Below are 17,940 nucleotides of genomic sequence, written 5' to 3' on the forward strand. Positions count from 1 at the left end.
ACGGTCACTACTGATTACCACATCAATGGCAACCCCCTAAGCATACAACCCATGTTGAGAGACCTGGGTACTCAGGTTGACAACAATCTCACATTCGACCATCATGTGGCGGCAGTGGTCAGAAATGCCTTTTACTTGGTTCATCTCATAAGTAAAGGGATTGCATCCAGAAAAAAGGAGGATATTACCTCTATGCACTCCCCCCTCATTACACCTATAATTGAGTATAACGCCTAGTTTGGTATGTACCTCTTCAAACACCTGCACCAACTGAAAGGCCACAGAAATACTTCACAAAGAGAATTCATGGCTTCCAACACCTGTCTTATGCGGACAGGCTCAAATCACTATCACTTTACTCGTTATCATACAGACTGCTCAGAGGTGATGTGTCTCGCCTACAAGGCAATATGGGACCCTGCCCTACTAGAGATGTTCCATATCCATAAGTCTAACTCCTTGTGCATTACCTGCTCGATAGGCCTAAATCTAATATGCAACAACAACAAAACTTGCTGGAAGAGACAGGTTTGTCTCCTAGAGGCTGCCCCATCTCTGGAATAGACTTCCCATACATGTCAAACAGAGTACCTTGCTGACCCTCTTCAAGCGCAACCTTCATGAGTGGATGGGAAACCAAAAATTTGTCCAAGGGGGTTCCACCTTTGTCCCTCATTGACAGGGGCGACAGGTGCTGACTGATGTTTCTTTTTTGGGGATGGCTTACAAGGGCCCCAGGGCCATTAGCCTAGTAACCTCCTATGATCCTATGAACCTAGAAATAACACTGTAAAATTCTTTAACTTTTTTTTTCCAGTGAGATTAAAATAAGAGGAAAGTGGCAGCACTCCTTATAAGGGTGCATGGACCTAAACTCCACAGTTTGATAAAATAAATAAATAAACAAATACAAAGACCCATGAGCAAGTGGTAAACGTCTTCAAAATTGTTTTAAACTTAAACCTAGTAAAATAATTCAGATATTCTTTTGATTTTCATAAAAGACAGTTTAATGACTCTGTGGCTGAGTTAAGGAAAAAAGAAAACAGTCCACCACAGCTATTTGCAGACACTGCAGCAGATATTAAGAACTGGGAAAGAGTGTGAATGAAGACTGCTTTGAGCTGGATAGTAATTCCAAGTCCTCGCATAACTTACACAACTCTTAACATAATGTATCAGCTAGCAGCATGAACAATTGTAAGGTACAAATTACTAAAATTTCAAGTTAATGGGTACGAATTATATACTTTTCTTTGGGATGTTTTCTGTCATTAGCATTCAAAGTTTCAGTAAAAAAAACCCCTCAAAAACATCGCAAGCAGCAAAAATTTGATCGTGCAATGAGCTCAGTCTGCAATGACAATTTACTCTGCAGAACTCTAAGAATATTTCTACCTCTTGAGATTACACAGGGAAGTTCACAGCCAAGAAGATGTACTAATTCTGCAATCAAGCACTAATGGGCCAAGTGAGCTATACAGTGACATTACAAAAAATACAGAGATGCAATAATGCGTCCTCTTTAACAGCAAAACATGCAAGGCTCTATTTTTAGAGATATGCTCTTTGAATGCCACTGCAAAATGCTGAGAACACACGATGTGAAGTAAACCCATTGCCCCCAAACTTTGACAACTCTCACAAACTAAAACAATATCTCAAGAATCTTCTTAGGACTATTAAAGTCTTCTTACCAGCTCCTAAAGAAAGACTGGTGATTGCCAATTACAAAACACACATCTATCTCAGCCATCTGATTACCTGTTTGAAATATTATTTACAGAAATAACTGCAGCATGTTTACTTTTGTTGCACTAAAAACAGAAGCACCTTGAAAAAAGCCCCTCATCCCAGATACCATACTTACTTGCCATTGATATCAGCTTTGCAGTTGCTGCAAAGGTCCCTGCCATGCCTTGGCCACTCAGGAAAAGAGTGCTGTACTTCTGTGGCAGTAGTCCTACCAGTCCAAATAAACTGCCCTGAGAAACTGCCCCAAATGCTGCAAAACAATATGAAATCATATGAAACAGAGGTAAATGGGCCACTGTAAGTAGTTATAAAGGTACAGTTAGTGGCATTTTACAGTCATTCAAAGTCAGCACAACATGCAGCCTCTCCAAGAGGAAAAGACGTTGAAGGAGAGTTAGAGCAGAATAGCTGCAAGTTAGTGGTGAAGCACAGTAAATGAGACACTGCACAGTACGCCTGGAAATTTACTGTTCGTACAAAGTTGTTCTGCTCTACATTACTAACTGCAGTCATACAAAGTAGACTGCTGAGCCTAGAAACGGGTCTGTGTTATGATACCAGACTCTTGTAAGTCTTACACAACAATATAACAAAATGAAACTGTTCCTATTTCTTTATCATTTTTGCTTATCGTTCCTGCTGTGCATAATTCTGTGCTTCAAGCATGCCATCTACCATTCGAACACGCATAATGTCATTTCAAAGAAAGACAATACAAACTGCAGTTTTACACCTTGGTCTCATTCTGCTCAGAAATGATGCACCTCACTCACTCTCTACAATCTTATTTATATTTTGTTGACTGAATCTGCCCTAGTGTGTCTTACAAATCAGGGCACTAAAATCATTATCAGAATGTCATACAGAGTTACAAACATATAAAACTAGTTACTACGATAACTTTGTCAGATAAAAAGCTAAACATTCTGATGTGCAACATGTACGACATACACGGCTAGTTTTTACAATGATCAAAGTTATTAACAATCTAATATGTTAAAACATAAACGCCTTGGCTTTTATTTATTTAGATAAGCACAATGGACAAAAAACTATTTTTTCAGCTATGAACAGTTGTGCATAAAAAAAATGTGTACAGAATATGCACTCAGACATTCAGACTAAATAATAAATGAGGGAACAATCACTGAAAACATTACAGCACTAATAGCTGTAAGTGAGCTAGAAGCATTTTAAGTCTGTTTAACACAAAGTACCACATAAGAAGAGACAGAAGAAACAGCTGACTAACTGTCTGGGACTATGTAATTCTGTTCCATGACAAACTGTCACAGTGTACAATTTGCAGCTGATTTTCCTGAGGTTGTATATGAAATAAAGTATGTCCAAGACCCAGTTAGGATCAAGAAAACAGGGACTCTGGTAAGTAGTTTAGTAAGTTAACTACCCATGAGACAGCCATCACAAAGGAGAAATATATGCCTGTAGGATGCATTCACTGTTCTACTCATGCATACGACTGTCTTGAACTTTAATCACTCAAACTTTCTTCATCCAAATCTTTGCTCCTGATAAACTAAAATAAACTAATCTCTGTTCACTTTCCATCAGTCTTTTGTGTTGCCTATTTAATGTGTGTACCACATTCATTAGCCTGGTACTGCACAAACGCGTCAGTATTTTTCATTCAGTCTCTGTGGATACCAATATTTTGTTCTAACTTCTATGAATATTTCCATTTTTATAATGTACATTTTTTGAATCTTTTGTTATAACTGCTTTCTGCCTGAACATAATTTTCCTCATTTTAATCTCTCTGAATTTTTACTTTATTCAACAATACATAGCTTGAACCTTTTGTTATAATTACTTTCTGCCTTGTGGCCCATGCTTTGCCTGAAAAGGGTCCACGGACCAACTCATTTACCTGATTAATAAACTACATATATAAATGGTTGTACTTTCTATACGAACTTTTCAATGACTGGAAAGATACTGTTGTGCTCCTGCTTTTTACACTGCATTGGCTTAGTATGTTTTTTGTATAGCTGCAATTTACTCTATAATGTTTGACAGATGTCTTTGTGATGCTCATCATTGTACTTTTTGAAGACTGCATGTGCAGCATCTCTCTGTGCAATGTTCTGTCAAAGGCATTATGCCAAGGTATTCACACAGTTTTCGTTATAATGTCTCTAGAAGGAGCTAATATACTTAAAATACACAGTGGAATGTTTGCTAGAAAACCAGGCACCACATTTGCACTAGGTGGGGTGTTTAGTATTCTTTTGTTGATTGTCTTTAGCTTACCTTTAACAATGAGTAATACTATATTTTTTCAGATTCATGGCACTTTGTGATAAATTAATGTACATGATCATTAACCATGTTCTCAAATGTATCAAAAAATACACGAAAGAATAGCCTTTTGAGCTATTCGAGCTAAGTTAAAACACCAAGCAATAGCAGTAAGAAATACTTGTAAATTAAACTTCAAACAACAGTAAGAAAATCTTGTTGCAATCAAAACTTCTTCACTTTTGCGAATAAAAACTGCTTCATGATCTTTGTACTAAAACAACAAATCTTTTTCTTGTGATTAAAAATAGCTTCATTTCTTAGTAGCAAAACAACAAATCTTTATTGAGTGAAACTTGTATAAATTGGTAGATAAGCGCTGTGCTTATGTAAAGAAACTAGAAATAAATATTGTGTTTATACATATTTCAAAAACAAAGAAAAAACTCAACATTCTATTTAATTCTATAGAAATGCAAACATACAATTGTGATTGGTTAAAACTTAAAATATCTCTCAGAATATATATTAAAATATTGGTGGTTTTAATATTCCAGTATTTATCTTGCTTCCAGCTTCTGTGCGATTGAATGGAGTGTTTGCAGCCAGGAAATTCAGTAGTAAAACTTGAATGAGAGAACTTTGAAAAAATAGTATGCTATAAGACTTACAAATGAACATAGGAGGATATAGTAATAGGAGTCTGTGTGTTTGATATAGATACATAAATGTGTACCATTAGGTGTTAACCATCTAATCAACTATGTAGATTAACTCTTCTAAAACACGTACTACACTATCCATTGTTTGTGTGATTGGATAGAGAAACTGTATGCAGGAAATCAGGAAGTAAAATCTAACTGGGTGAAAAACTGAAATGCTGGTCTGCTATAGATCTTATAAAAAACATTAGTGAAGACTTCATAATTTGGGTTCTGTGTGATTGGTATTTTTTATATAGAAATTAAATGTTGCTGTTGGTGTACAGCAGATTATCAGTTATATAACTGTATTTTTTTAACATACAAGAGAAGTTAAGTAATAAGGAAAGCAACCCCACTTAAAAACATCCCTGCATGTTAAAAATGAATAAATATAGCTTGTCTGCAGCACTTTTGCTCATGCATCTTCAGATCTGCCTCTCGGGTGGAACCTTTTAATTCAAAAGAAAACTTTTTGTGCACAGAAGTACAACTAATAACCAATTAATAATTAAAAATTAATAACAAACAATTGTATAATTCTCTACCAAAGTTAAATTAAAACAGGAGAGTTCAGCTGTCAATAAGCTTGGTGATGGGGTCTCCTAAAACTGAGAACGCTGGTGATGGAAGTCTGAGTGTTAAGTCCTGGTGGTTACATGCTTCTAGTCTGATCTACTATTCTAATTCGCATTTTTCCAGTCTGTTATTTAATGATCCTTATAGTTCTTCTTTTGGTATGCGATCTAACATATGAAATTGGAATGTCTTGTGTCCAGGGTTGATCTCAGTTGTGTTTAGCTAGTGCCTTGTTGTTGTTGCTGATGTCTGTAAGATGTCTAGCAATTCTGGTTTTAAGTCTGTTGATAGTTCTCCCGATATAGAAGGCAGAGCATCGGGTACATTGGGCCCTGTAAACTACTGCAATTACCAGGTTCTGGGCTGTGGTGGTAGTGGTCAGTGTTAGAGCAGTGAAAACCCATTTTGTTGCTCATGTGCTTACAGTAACTGCAGTTGAGGGGTCTACAAGGGAATGTACCCTTTGGGGAGTTGATTTAGTCCGTGGTTCTTCTGCTCATTTTTTCAACAAAATGTTTGACATTCTTGTTTCTCCAAATGTTGAAGCTAGGTTTTTCTGGTAGTATATTGCTTAGCGCTAGGTTATTCTTGAGAATAATCCAGTTGTCCTTAATGATGTCCATTATAATTCTGCAGTCAGTGGAGTAAGTAACTGTCATGGAGATGTCTTTATATCCCCCATTGTGGTTTCCTTTCCTGTTAAGTTCTGTGGCTGTTGTCAGGGTTTCCTTTGTGGACTCCCCAACTGCAGTTACTGTAGCCACAGGAGCAACAAAATGGATTTCCACTGCCCTAACACTGGCCACTACTACCAGAGCCAAGAACCTGGGAATTGTGATTTGAAATCAGTAGTTTACAGGGTCCAATGCATCCGATGTTCATCAGCTTCATTAGGCTTTAAGCTGTCACAAGCTTCTTTCAGGAACTGCAGTCATTTATAAATTTTCTGTAAACTGCTCAGCTTTTTCAGCTAAACTTTTGAGACTTGATGTTGAAATATATGCTGCATATTTGACTTTTGAGTGCATTAAATGTTTAAACAGATGAAGTTCAACTTTGGTATGCCTGGTAACTAAGCACCAGGTAATACACAACCTGTAATGGCTAGATAAGCTACACATTATGTACTGTATGATCCTTAAAATGGTGGAGATCGCTTACTTTAGTACAGCTTCCATTAGTGATAAAACTCAAGTGCTTAACTGATGGCTATTAAACAGTACACATGTTCCCTCAGATCTGACTCAGCCACTTTCTAAAGATTCTAGGATCCAAATCTCGAGCTCCTCCCTTACCCATAATGCCTGCGACCACTAGATCACCTCAATACAATAATAATGCATTGAAGGAAAGTGATAGCTGAAAAATCACAAAAAATGAACTATGGTTCCTAACAACACTTCTGTCAGGTCTCTACAAAAGAAAGGGACAGGGGGAAGGGGGTTTGAGGAAGAATGAAAATGGACAACACATATGGAACGTTATGATGAGTACATAACTTCTTTATCTGATATTATCACTTTTATTTGTTCCGCAACTAATGGAACAGAGTCCCCAGCTATAGTACCCTTGGGTGGCCCTCACGGAAGGATGTTCGGAAGCACCACGGAACCAAAGGCAGCTCTTTTCCTGGAGATATCTAATTTGTAGTGCACAATAAAGGTATGAGTATTTGACCAAGAGGCAGTTGCACAAATATCATCAATAGAAGCTCCTGACCAAAAAGATGCTGAAGTAGACGTGAACCTAGTTGAATGTGCCTTTGATTGTCTAGGTGATGCAATATCTTTCAAAGAACAGATGTAGCAAATGTACACTGTAATCCATTTGGCCAGGGTAGTCTTAGAAACTGGCCTTCCCATTCTCACTTTAGAAAAGGAAACAAATAACTGATCAGACTTTCTGAATGATTTTGTTCTGTCCAGGTAAAACCACAACTGTCTATGTACATCAAGAAGATGAAGGGTGTATTCTCCTTTATTCTCACATTTAGGGAAGAAAACTGGTAAACTGATGACCTGTTTGATATTTTCAGAGGCAACGTTTGATAAAATGGAAGTATTTGTGCATAAAGTAACTCTCTTTGTGAAAGATCAAATACGGTGGTTTGGAAGACAGTGCTTGTAGTTCTGATACCCATCTTGCAGAGGTTACAGCTACAAGAAAACACAGTTTTCCAAAAAATAAATTTGAGATCTACCTTAGCTGATGGACTAACTTTTAGTTATGTACTTACCATAACTTTAGATGTTTGGGATCCATCTCGCCTACATTCTGTACTGATGGGCTCGGAGCCGATCCTCGGCTCCGACTCGGCACGCTATGCTATAGAGCGAAGCCTCTTATTGGCTGAGCTATTCTCTGTCCCAGGATGCACCACCACTAATCCCCCAGATCTTGTTTGTCCGCATTCATGCACACACACATAACTGTTTATATAACATTGCCAGATGTTTCAAGATGAAACAATAGAATTCGGACCGTCCGATCTCTTCTGATCTCCAAGGCAGGGGGAAGGAGGGTGGGTTATTAGGAATGTAGATGGATCCCAAACATCTAAAGTTATGGTAAGTACATAACTAAAAGATGTTATGTGATCCTATCTCGCCTACATTCTGTACTGATGGGACAGCGTCCCTAGCACCTAATTCCTGGGTGGCTCACTGGAAAACACTCCTGAGCACTGTGGAACCAAATGAAGCTCACCCCCGAGATGCCACATCCAATTTGTAGTGGGAAATGAAGGTGTGCGGGGAAGACCACGTAGCCGCAGCACAAATGTCACTAATGGCAAGCTTAGAATGGAATACTATTAAAGTAGCCATAGCTCTTGTAGAGTGAGCTTTGATAGAGGTTGTAAGCTCTTTATTAGAAGAGGAATAAGCCTGACCAATACAGCCCCTGATCCATTTGGCAATAGTGACCTTTATGACGGCTTTGCCCAATTTATTATCCGAAAAGGACACAAACAATTTATCTGTTTTCCGTGTTTGTTGGGTCCTGTCTAAATAAAAACGCAATTGCCTATGGACATCCAAAGTGTGGAAGATGTATTCCGCTTTGTTTGAGTACTTTGGAAAGAAAACTGGAAGTTCTAATGACTGTTGCAGGCAAAAACTGGAACAAACTTTAGGGACAAAAGATGGATCAGGCCTGAGGGATACTCTATCTTTGTGAAAAACCAGGTACGGTGGTTTTACAGATAGAGCTTGAAGCTCTGAAACCCTTCTGGCAGAGGTAATCGCGACCAGAAAGGCAGTTTTCCAAGAAAGAAATTTCAAATCGCATGTTGCTGCCGGTTCGAAGGGGGAGGAGGTTAAGGCACATAACACCACATCGAGATCCCACGGAGGAGCAGGATGAGAAATCGAAGGTCGTAAAAGCGCAGCACCTTTCATGAAGGTTTTACACAATCTGTTGCTCATTAAAGGTGGGTTTATAGATTCATGAAAATTGGAAATAGCTGCCAATTGGACCTTGATGGTAGAGACTGAAGAACCTTGATTGAATAGGGAAGTAAGAAATTTCAGGACTTCCGATACCGGAACAGTGATGGGATCCAGACCCCGGAGTTGAGCCCAAATAGCAAATCTCTTCCATTTGCTAGTATACAATTTCTTAGTGGCAGACTTGTGGGCCGAGGATAAGATATGCATGACTTCCGGGTCTAAAGTATGATTCCTGACTATAGTCGGAAGAAGAGGAGCCAAGCCGTTAACTTCAAAGTGTGAAGGGACTGATGGAGTTGTCCCGACTGATGAATTAATAGGTCTGGGATCTGATCCAGGAACCATGGACCGTCCAGTGCATATTTCCGAAGATAGGGGAACCATACCTGACGAGGCCAGTAAGGGGCAACTAAAATCATTTTGCTCCCCAAGTGAGACGCCTTTTGGATCACTCTGGAAAGGAGGGGAACTGGAGGGAAGGCGTATAGCAAGCCGGTGGGCCAAGGATGAGCTAATGCGTCCATAGGACTCTCCCCCGGAGCTGGAGTGAGAGAGAAGAACTTTCTGCACTTCGCATTCAGCGGGGTTGCGAAAAGGTCGCAACAAGGAGTTCCCCATCTGCTGAATATCTGAGTTGTCACTGCATCGTTCAGAGACCACTCGTGAGGAGAGAGGATAGTTCTGCTTAGTCTGTCGGCTATCACGTTGGATTTGCCAGGGATATGAGTTGCTACCAGAAAACGTCTGGTCGCCACTGCCCATTCCCAAACTCTCATGGCCTCTCTGCAAAGAGGGTAGGATCTGGTCCCTCCTGCTTGTTCAGATACCAGACTACTGACATGTTGTCGGAGTGAACGGCAATTACGCCCTGAGGGAGGTAATCGTGGAGGGCTTGTAGAGACAGAAACACCGCCCTCATTTCTAAAATGTTGATATGAAGGAGACTCTCTTCTGAATGCCATTTGCCTTGGACTGACCTGCCCAGGGAATGCCCCCCCCCACCCCATCTGGGAGGCGTCCGTTGTCAATGTGGCCATAGGAGGAGGTGGAACAAAGGGTCGTCCCTGATCCAGATTGGAGGGCACCAGCCACCAGCGAAGGTCCCGTTTGCAGGTTTCCGTGATCCGTATGAGGTGACTGAGAGGGAGATCCTGAAAGGACCACTGTGTCGAAAGGAGCCACTGATACACAACGATAGCTGTTAAAACAGCTTTTGGGTAAAGAATAAAGAATTTCCTGACAGAAAAACTTTAAGAAAAACAGCACTTAGCTCAGCCAAGTTCGAGACCACGTCCTAGCTTGTAAGTGGCAAACGAGATCTGGGGGATTAGTGGTGGTGCATCCTGGGATAGAGAATAGCTCAGCCAATAAGAGGCTTCGCTCTATAGCATAGTGTGCCGAGTCGGAGCCGAGGATCGGCTCCGAGCCCATCAGTACAGAATGTAGGCGAGATAGGATCACATAACATCTAAGGTTTGTAAAACCATGGTGAGATCCCAAGGTGGAGTGTTTTCCTTTACTGGAGGTCTAAGCAAAAAGGTACCCCTAAGAATTGCTTTATACAATTTAGATGATGTTAAAGAAGAAGCATTATTCCCTATATGGTAGATGGAAATGGCTGCCAACTGAATTTTAATAGTGGAGAAACTTGCTCCGTTTTGGAAAATTGAAGCAAGGAAGTACTGTACTGCTGGAATTGGAGCAGTGAAGGGATCCAATTGTTTCTGATGAGCCCAAATAGTGAATCTTCTTAATTTACTCTTGTAGATTTTTCTAGTGGAAGCTTTACGGGAAGATACCAAAATTTTTCGGACTGGAGAGGAAAGCCTGGAATGTCTAGCCATCATCAAAATTGCAGAAGCCATGCGGTCAGTTTGAGGCCTACAAGATCTGGGTGAATCTGTCCTGATTGATGAGATAGGAAATCTGCACTATGGTCCATTGTCCAAGGAAAAGATGTATTAAGTGAGATCAAAGGAAAGGAAACCATACCCGTTGAGGCCAAAAGGGAGTAAATGAGGATTACTCTGCTCCTCAACCATATTGCTTTCTGAAGAAATCGGAGGATGAGAGGTAGGGAAAGATAAGCGTAAAGGAGACCGGAAGGCCAAACATGGACTACAGCCTCTCTCGGTGACTGCCCCTAAGGAGGGATCAGGTAAAGAACCTGCTACATTTGTTGTCAGAAGGGGATGCAAACAGGCTGCAGCAAGGTTGACTCCACTTGTGGAAGACCATGTTTGCCACTGATTGAGGGACCACGTGAGGCATAAGGATGGTCCTGCAAAACCTGTCTGCTAGAACGGTGGACTTCCCTGGTATGTGCTACTAGGAAGCAGTTGGAAGAGATCGCCCATTGCCAAACTCTCATTGCTTCTCGACAAAGGGGATAAGATCTGGTTCCCCCCATTCCTTGATGTACCAGACTACTGACACGTTGCCCATTTATACTGCAATAGTCCCTAGAGGGAGAAAGCTCTGAAAGGCCTGCAACGCTAGAAGCACGGCTCTCATCTCTAGGACATTGCTATGCAGATTGGTCTCTTGTATCGATCACGTGCCTTGAACCATCCGTCCCAAGAAATGCACCCCCCACTCCAACTGGAGGCATCCGTAGTCAACTTAGCACTGGGGTGAGGAAGGATAAACGGATGCCCTCATTGGATTTCTTCGGAGTGGACCCACCAAAGAATAGAATTTCTGCACACTCAAGATATTGTATGGGGGTGGTTCAAAGGATAGCGATGAAAGGACCATTGCACTGCAAAAGTCCACTGAAGAATTCTCATGCTGAAGCAAGCTGTGAGAAGCAAAGTTATAGTGGCAGCCATCAAACCCAATGCTTTGAGGATCAGTCTTGACAGGAGCATTGAATGGAAAGAGCCTGTCTGATGTGTTCTCAATTTAAAAATCCTGTTCTGAGGCAGAAAGGCTAGACAGTTGATTGTGTCCAAGCGATCCCCTAAGAAATCTATCATTTGGTCTGGTTGCAGATGAGATTTTTGCATGCTGATGGTGATTTCCAGAGCAGTTTCTAAGAGGAGCAGATAATCTCTGTCTTTTATAAGTAGATAGCTGGTTGGTGCGGTTAGGAGCCAGTCATCTAAATAAGGAAACACCTGGAATACCAGCAGTCTCAGGTGAGCTGCTACCACTGCCATACATTTGGTGAACACCCTGGGGTTGTGGTGAGACCAAAGGGCAGGACTCTAGTTATGACTGGCTCCCAGCCGGAAGCGGAGATACCTTCATGAGCATCTGTTCATTTTGATGTGATAGTACGCATCTTTTTTTTTTTTTTTTACTCAAATAGTTTTTATTGATTTTTTCAAATAGATTTCTCACATAAAGTATTAATACATTGTCTAATGATTAAAAGAAGATTACTAACTATGTAAAATATTTACAACTGGCCTGAAGATTAATTGTAGAATTAACCAATCCAATCAAATAATGTCATACAAAAAGAGAGTATTTTCCATTCTTTTCTTTTTTTTCCTTTACAATTATGAAAAGTCTGAACTCAAATGTAATGTCTCAGTAAGAGATAATATTTTCTTCCATGGATTGTTGTTCCATAGTTTGGGTGTGATCCTTAGTTCTTTTAACTTTAGTTTCCATCAGCGCAGTTTTCTTCAGTAGAGTTAAGAATTCTTCAAAAGATGGTTCAGAAATAGATTTCCATTTTCAAGAAATACGTTTTCTAGCTTTCACTTGTACAGTCCAAAGTAAGTACAAATTGTTATTCAATTCTAAATTCTCATTGACATTCAACAGGGTTAAAGTCTTAGATAACACAAATGTATTAAGAGTGAAAATATGGCCTGTAGGAATTTTTTAACTTTGATACAATCATGAAAAATATGCATCCAATTTGCTTTGCATGTTTGTAAACATCTCCAACATATGACACTCTTAGAATTAAATTTAGCTAGTTTATTGGGTGTATAGAAAGATCTATGCAGAAATTTCTACATGTAAACTCTCCAGAATTGCATGTTGGATGTTAATTTAATATTTTAGTTTTATTTTCCATGGATAAATTTATTGAATGTCCTTTAGTAATATAGTTTCAAAATTTCTGATTGGTTTTCTTTGTGATTTATTAAAATGCTGTATAATTTCGATGTTATGTTTTCCCAATTTTGATTATTTTATATTATTTCAAATAGATGTTTTATACATTTAGGTCTATGTTTGAAGGAAGAATTACGGATCATTCTGCATAGATCTTGTGAATATAATAATACACTTTGAAGTATGAGTCAATCTGATGAAGAGAGGTCACATGTTTTTATTATATGCTGGCTATCTATAACCTTTTGATTGTTAATACATTTTTGCCAACAAAGTTTTTTGCTTCCCATGTAGTAAAAAACATCCTATGTATCTTATTATGAAAGTTTTTTGTAACACTGAAAGGATATAACAAATCCATCTATAGCTTTATGTCTATATTAGAAGTTACAAATCTTCTAACTGAATTAAACATGTAATTTATGATTTTTAATTTAGCAAGTTTTGTTAGATTATATTGGAAATTGGCACATATGATATGCCATGGTTTATTAATGTGGTCATCTAACATTAGGTTCTTTAAAATGGTATTTTCATTTGAATAGATAATAGTGTGTAAAGTTTTCCAATTGGAAGAATAATTTGGATCCATCCAATTTATAAGGATTCTAAAAATGAAGGCTTTAATATAAGTTTCTACATCTGGAAAGTTAACCCCTCATTGTTCCCAGGGTCTGATGTGATGTGTAAGGGCTATTCTGTTTTTGTTGGGGTAGCAAAGACATTTTAATAATAATGTATTTATTTCTTTTTAAAAATGCTTATCTGTATCACGGGGGTGGCTTGTGCTATATATACATTTTTTGGAAGTAATATCTTTATTAGTTGTAATCTATCTTCGAAGGTTAAATATATTCTGTTCCACTTTACTACATTAGTCTTTATTGTGTTTATAATATTTTTATAATTTATAGTTAACGTTTATTCTACGTTTGTACCTAGTATTCTACCTAAATAGTTTAAGGTGGAAACTTGTTTACCAATTATTTGATTATCATCTACCAGATCATCACTTTTTTTATTCAATATCATGAAATTTGATTTTGCTTTGTTAAAATGTAATCCTGAAATTGAATAAATGTTTTCAACTTGTAAGTCCAACTCTTTTAAATATCTTTTAGATGTGGTCATGGTAAGAAGTATATCATCTGCAAATAACATGATTTTGGAATTGTATTGACTATATACATTTATACCTTCTATTTTGGGATTGCTGTGTATTGAGGAGGCAAATAATTCAATAACTAGTGCGAATAATATAGGAGACATGGGACAGCCTTGTTTTGTACCTCTTATTAGTGCTATTGCTTCCTCCGGGTGCTCCAGTTTCCTCCCACATCCCAAAGACATGCTGTAGGTGGATTGGACACTCTAAATTGGCCTAGGTGTGAGTGTGTGTGCCTTCTGTTGAAGGTTGGGTGCCGGGCTGGCAACTCTAGACCATAAAACTCCACTGCCAATCATGAGCGGACAGGTGATCTGCTATGGCGACCCCTAACCAGGAAAAGCCGAAAGAAGAAGAAGTTAGTGCTATTGATTCAGAAGTGAAAGGACCTAGTTTCATATATGCTAGATTATTTTTGTATACATTCTTTATCAATGAAATAAAAGAATGAGGAAAATCATAAGAGTTCTAGTGCTTTAAATAAATAGTTCCATTTTAAAGAATCAAAGGCTTTCTCTATATCTAAAGCAATTAGTAAGGCTTCTTGTTTTTCTCTCTTTAGGATATCATTGAGAGTTAATATTCTTTGTATGTTATCATAGGTATGTCTATTGTATATGAAACCCGTTTGATCTTCATTTATAATATTTATCATAGAGTTTTTGATTCTATTGACTAATATAGCCATAAAGATTTTGTAATCATTGTTAAGTAGTGATACTGGTCTATAAGAGCTACATTTTGTTGGATCTGTTTTCTTTTATTATAGGAGTAATTAATTAATATCGCTATGATGGTGGTATTATATTTTGTGTTTGTACTTCAAGTAAGGCTTTATGAAAGATTGAGGTTATAGTTGATGGGAAGATTTTATATATTTCAATTATAATACCATAAATTCCTGGAGCTTTATTTTTTTATTTTCTTTAATTTTCTCTATAACTACTTTATGAGGAATTTGTTTTTGGAGTTCTAATTTTAACTTCTCTAGCATTTTTTAATTTATATTAAATTTCGATTCTAAATTTAAGTCATTTGTTTGATTTTCATCAATTCTACAATGTTCAGTATAATGATGTTTGAAGGCATCTAGTATATCACATATCTGATACTTTTTTATTTTTTTCCCCTTCATGGATGATATTAGTAATGCCATTTGCTCTAGATTGCATTTTGACTCTCATTGCTAGAATGTGCATATGTTTAGGCGATGCAGAATATGAATTTAGTTTTAATTTTACTAATGCCAAATTAGTTTTATGTGTTAAAATTTCATTATATTTTTTAATTTATCAATTTTCTTTTTATTAGTGAGTATATTTGTTGAATCATTATTATTTATTTTTGAGAGTTGGTTTTGTATGTTCAATAATTCCGATTCCCATTCTTTTAACTTTTTTTGAACCATGTAAGAATTTGACCATATATATAGGCTTTTAAAATGTCCCATGTCATAACTATATTGAGCTCATCAGAATAATTAGTATCTAAAAATACTGTAGCTCTGTAAGTAACCAAGGTTTAAATTCTTTCAATTTTGTGATGTATGCTGGTATTCTTGTCATTTGTATTAATTTCTTAAAATCTACTTGAATTTTAAGGAGTAGTGCTCTATGATCTGATAGTGGACATAGAACTATTGAAAAATTATTTTTGTGTTTAAGTCTTGGGAAACATACATTTTATCTATTCTTATTTGAGTATCAAATCTATGGTTTTCATGGGAAAATAATAATGAATTGTTTTCTTTGAATTTAAATGAGTCATATGGTTTTCGTTCCATTTTTTGAGTAGTTTTGCTAGAGGAGTTAGATGTAGATTTCTCGTTAGTGGTCTCAGAATTATCTAGAATACAATTAAAATCACCACCTATTATCAAATTACCTTTATATGTTTTACTAATGAGATCTAAATGTTTTTTTAACTGTTCATATGCTCGGAAACCAGTATAAATTTACTAGTGTCCAAATTCTGTTGTTGAATTTTATTATAACAAGCGTTATAAGTCCTCCTTTGTCTTCATAACTATATAGGACTTGAGGATTAATAATATGTTTTTCTCCATAAAATCATTACTCCTCTAGTTTTTGTTTTATATGATGAGTGAGCTGATGTTAAATACTCATTTGGGTGCCATAGATGTTTTTCATTCATTTTGAAGTGAGTCTCTTGAAGAAAGACTACTTGCTCTTTATTTAATTTTAAATATTTTAAAAAGTTTGATCTTTTCTCTGGATTGTTTAGACCATTAGTGTTTAAGGAGAGTACTGTTAAGTCCATACGTTTTGCTGAATTTCAATTTTACTAGTACATATAATAATACCCAGACTTCTTTCATAACATTTTAGTTGATAAACGTTTTTTCCATTTTTATGCATCTTGGCTAGATTGGATTTCTCTTTTGACACATTTAGATTGGGATTAGAAGAAAAAATATAACATAAGAATTATTTTTATCAACGTGGTCTATAATTTCAGCATTCCAGCTCTCACACATGGAATGATATACATTCCTAATCTAATAAGACAAAAAAATATATCAAATTATCCCTCATGTCTTACTTAACAGGCAAATGTTTTTGTGCTCCATATTTAATTCACTGGAGATCTTTTAGATTTATAAGAGTAAATCAACCTTTAGTTAAACATGTTAATGTTTTAAGTCTTCAATTAATTCTGATTACATGTGGAACTTTGTTCTTATGCTTCAGTTTATGTTCATCTTTTCTCAAGTATGTAATATCTTTTGTATGAGAATGAATCACCGTAAATGGATCATCTGATACTTTAACGTTGTTATAACACAGTCATCAATCAATACTATCTGTTAATGAACACTCATTTGTTTTTCATACATTGTGAGTTTTAACACTTTTTATATAAAAGTCAAATAAAGTAGATAATAATCATTATAATACAGATTCGTGTGTGATTATTCTTGAATCAGGAACAAAATCTTGAATATATACATATTCCAGTAAATACTTTTAGGTATATATTGTGAATTCAAGTAGTCATGTATTGTTTAAGCTCATTGTTGTGTCCCTAATGTACGTTATATGAAATAATTCTGTTAAGTTTTAATTTTAACTATATATTGCTGTAATTATATATGGGTGTCCATCTCAATAGAAAATAAGTGTCTCTCTTCCTTTTTCTTCTTGCTTTCTTTCCTCTCCTTTTTCTTTCCCTTCCCTTTCTCTCTTTTCCTTATTCCTTTTTTCTCTCCTTTTCCTTTCTCCTTCCATACCCATCTTTCTTTCCTTCATTCTTGTTTTTATTTTTCTTTCCCTTCTTCCCCTCCTTCAAATTAGTTAGATTGGTATTTAAAAAAGAACCCTAACTATGAGACCTTTTATTTATTCCACACTCTTACTTTGATTTATTAGTATTTTCCAGTTTTCTAGTTACTCATCATTATTTCTTCCTTATTGTTATAAAACAATATAGACGTTGACCTTCCCAACTTCTTATGTTCTTCTCTATTGTCCCCTACCTTTCTGTCTTATCTTTTCTTTCATGTATTTCCTTTCTCTTATAGTCAGGTCTCTTTATGTGCTCTGCAAAATGTGTTGGCTATGCACAAAATAGTCTAAATTTTGATTTACTTGTCACCTCATTTCTATTATACGGTGCCTGTATTACTCCCCAGTGCGTGGAATACCAGTCACACTGGAGACAGCCTTGGCTAAACTGTTCTGAGTCTCCGATTTATATTGAGACCCAGTGCAATCCCTCTGTAGCAGCCTACAACTGTAGTACTTTACGTAGAGTACAGTAAATATCCTTGACCCCTCTGCACCCCATCATTGATCACGAGATTAGTATCCATCCTTTCCAGCTCCTGCTACCATATCTGTACTAGTCATTCAACAACAGTTAAAAGTTGTTCCTGTCAGTTTGTGCTATTACTTTTTAATGCTAAAGTACAAACCTGGACCAAGATCTTGTTTTG

At 36.9% G+C, this 17,940-nt stretch overlaps 1 protein-coding gene across 2 annotated transcripts in view; it reads right to left on the bottom strand.

Annotated features, from left to right (window-relative positions):
* The window catches only part of SLC29A2 (solute carrier family 29 member 2), a 459,931-nt gene that overhangs the window by 284,836 nt on the left and 157,155 nt on the right, over nucleotides 1-17,940 (bottom strand). For both annotated transcript variants that reach the window (XM_044060481.1, XM_044060479.1), the window contains exon 6: nucleotides 1,871-2,005. In XM_044060481.1, the coding sequence (XP_043916416.1) occupies nucleotides 1,871-2,005 (135 nt within the window). The remainder of the gene's footprint in view (nucleotides 1-1,870; nucleotides 2,006-17,940) is intronic.

Source organism: Protopterus annectens, chromosome 2.part0 (genome assembly GCF_019279795.1).
Source record: "Protopterus annectens isolate FY-2018-M chromosome 2.part0, PAN1.0, whole genome shotgun sequence".
Taxonomy (NCBI): Eukaryota; Metazoa; Chordata; order Ceratodontiformes; family Protopteridae; genus Protopterus; species Protopterus annectens.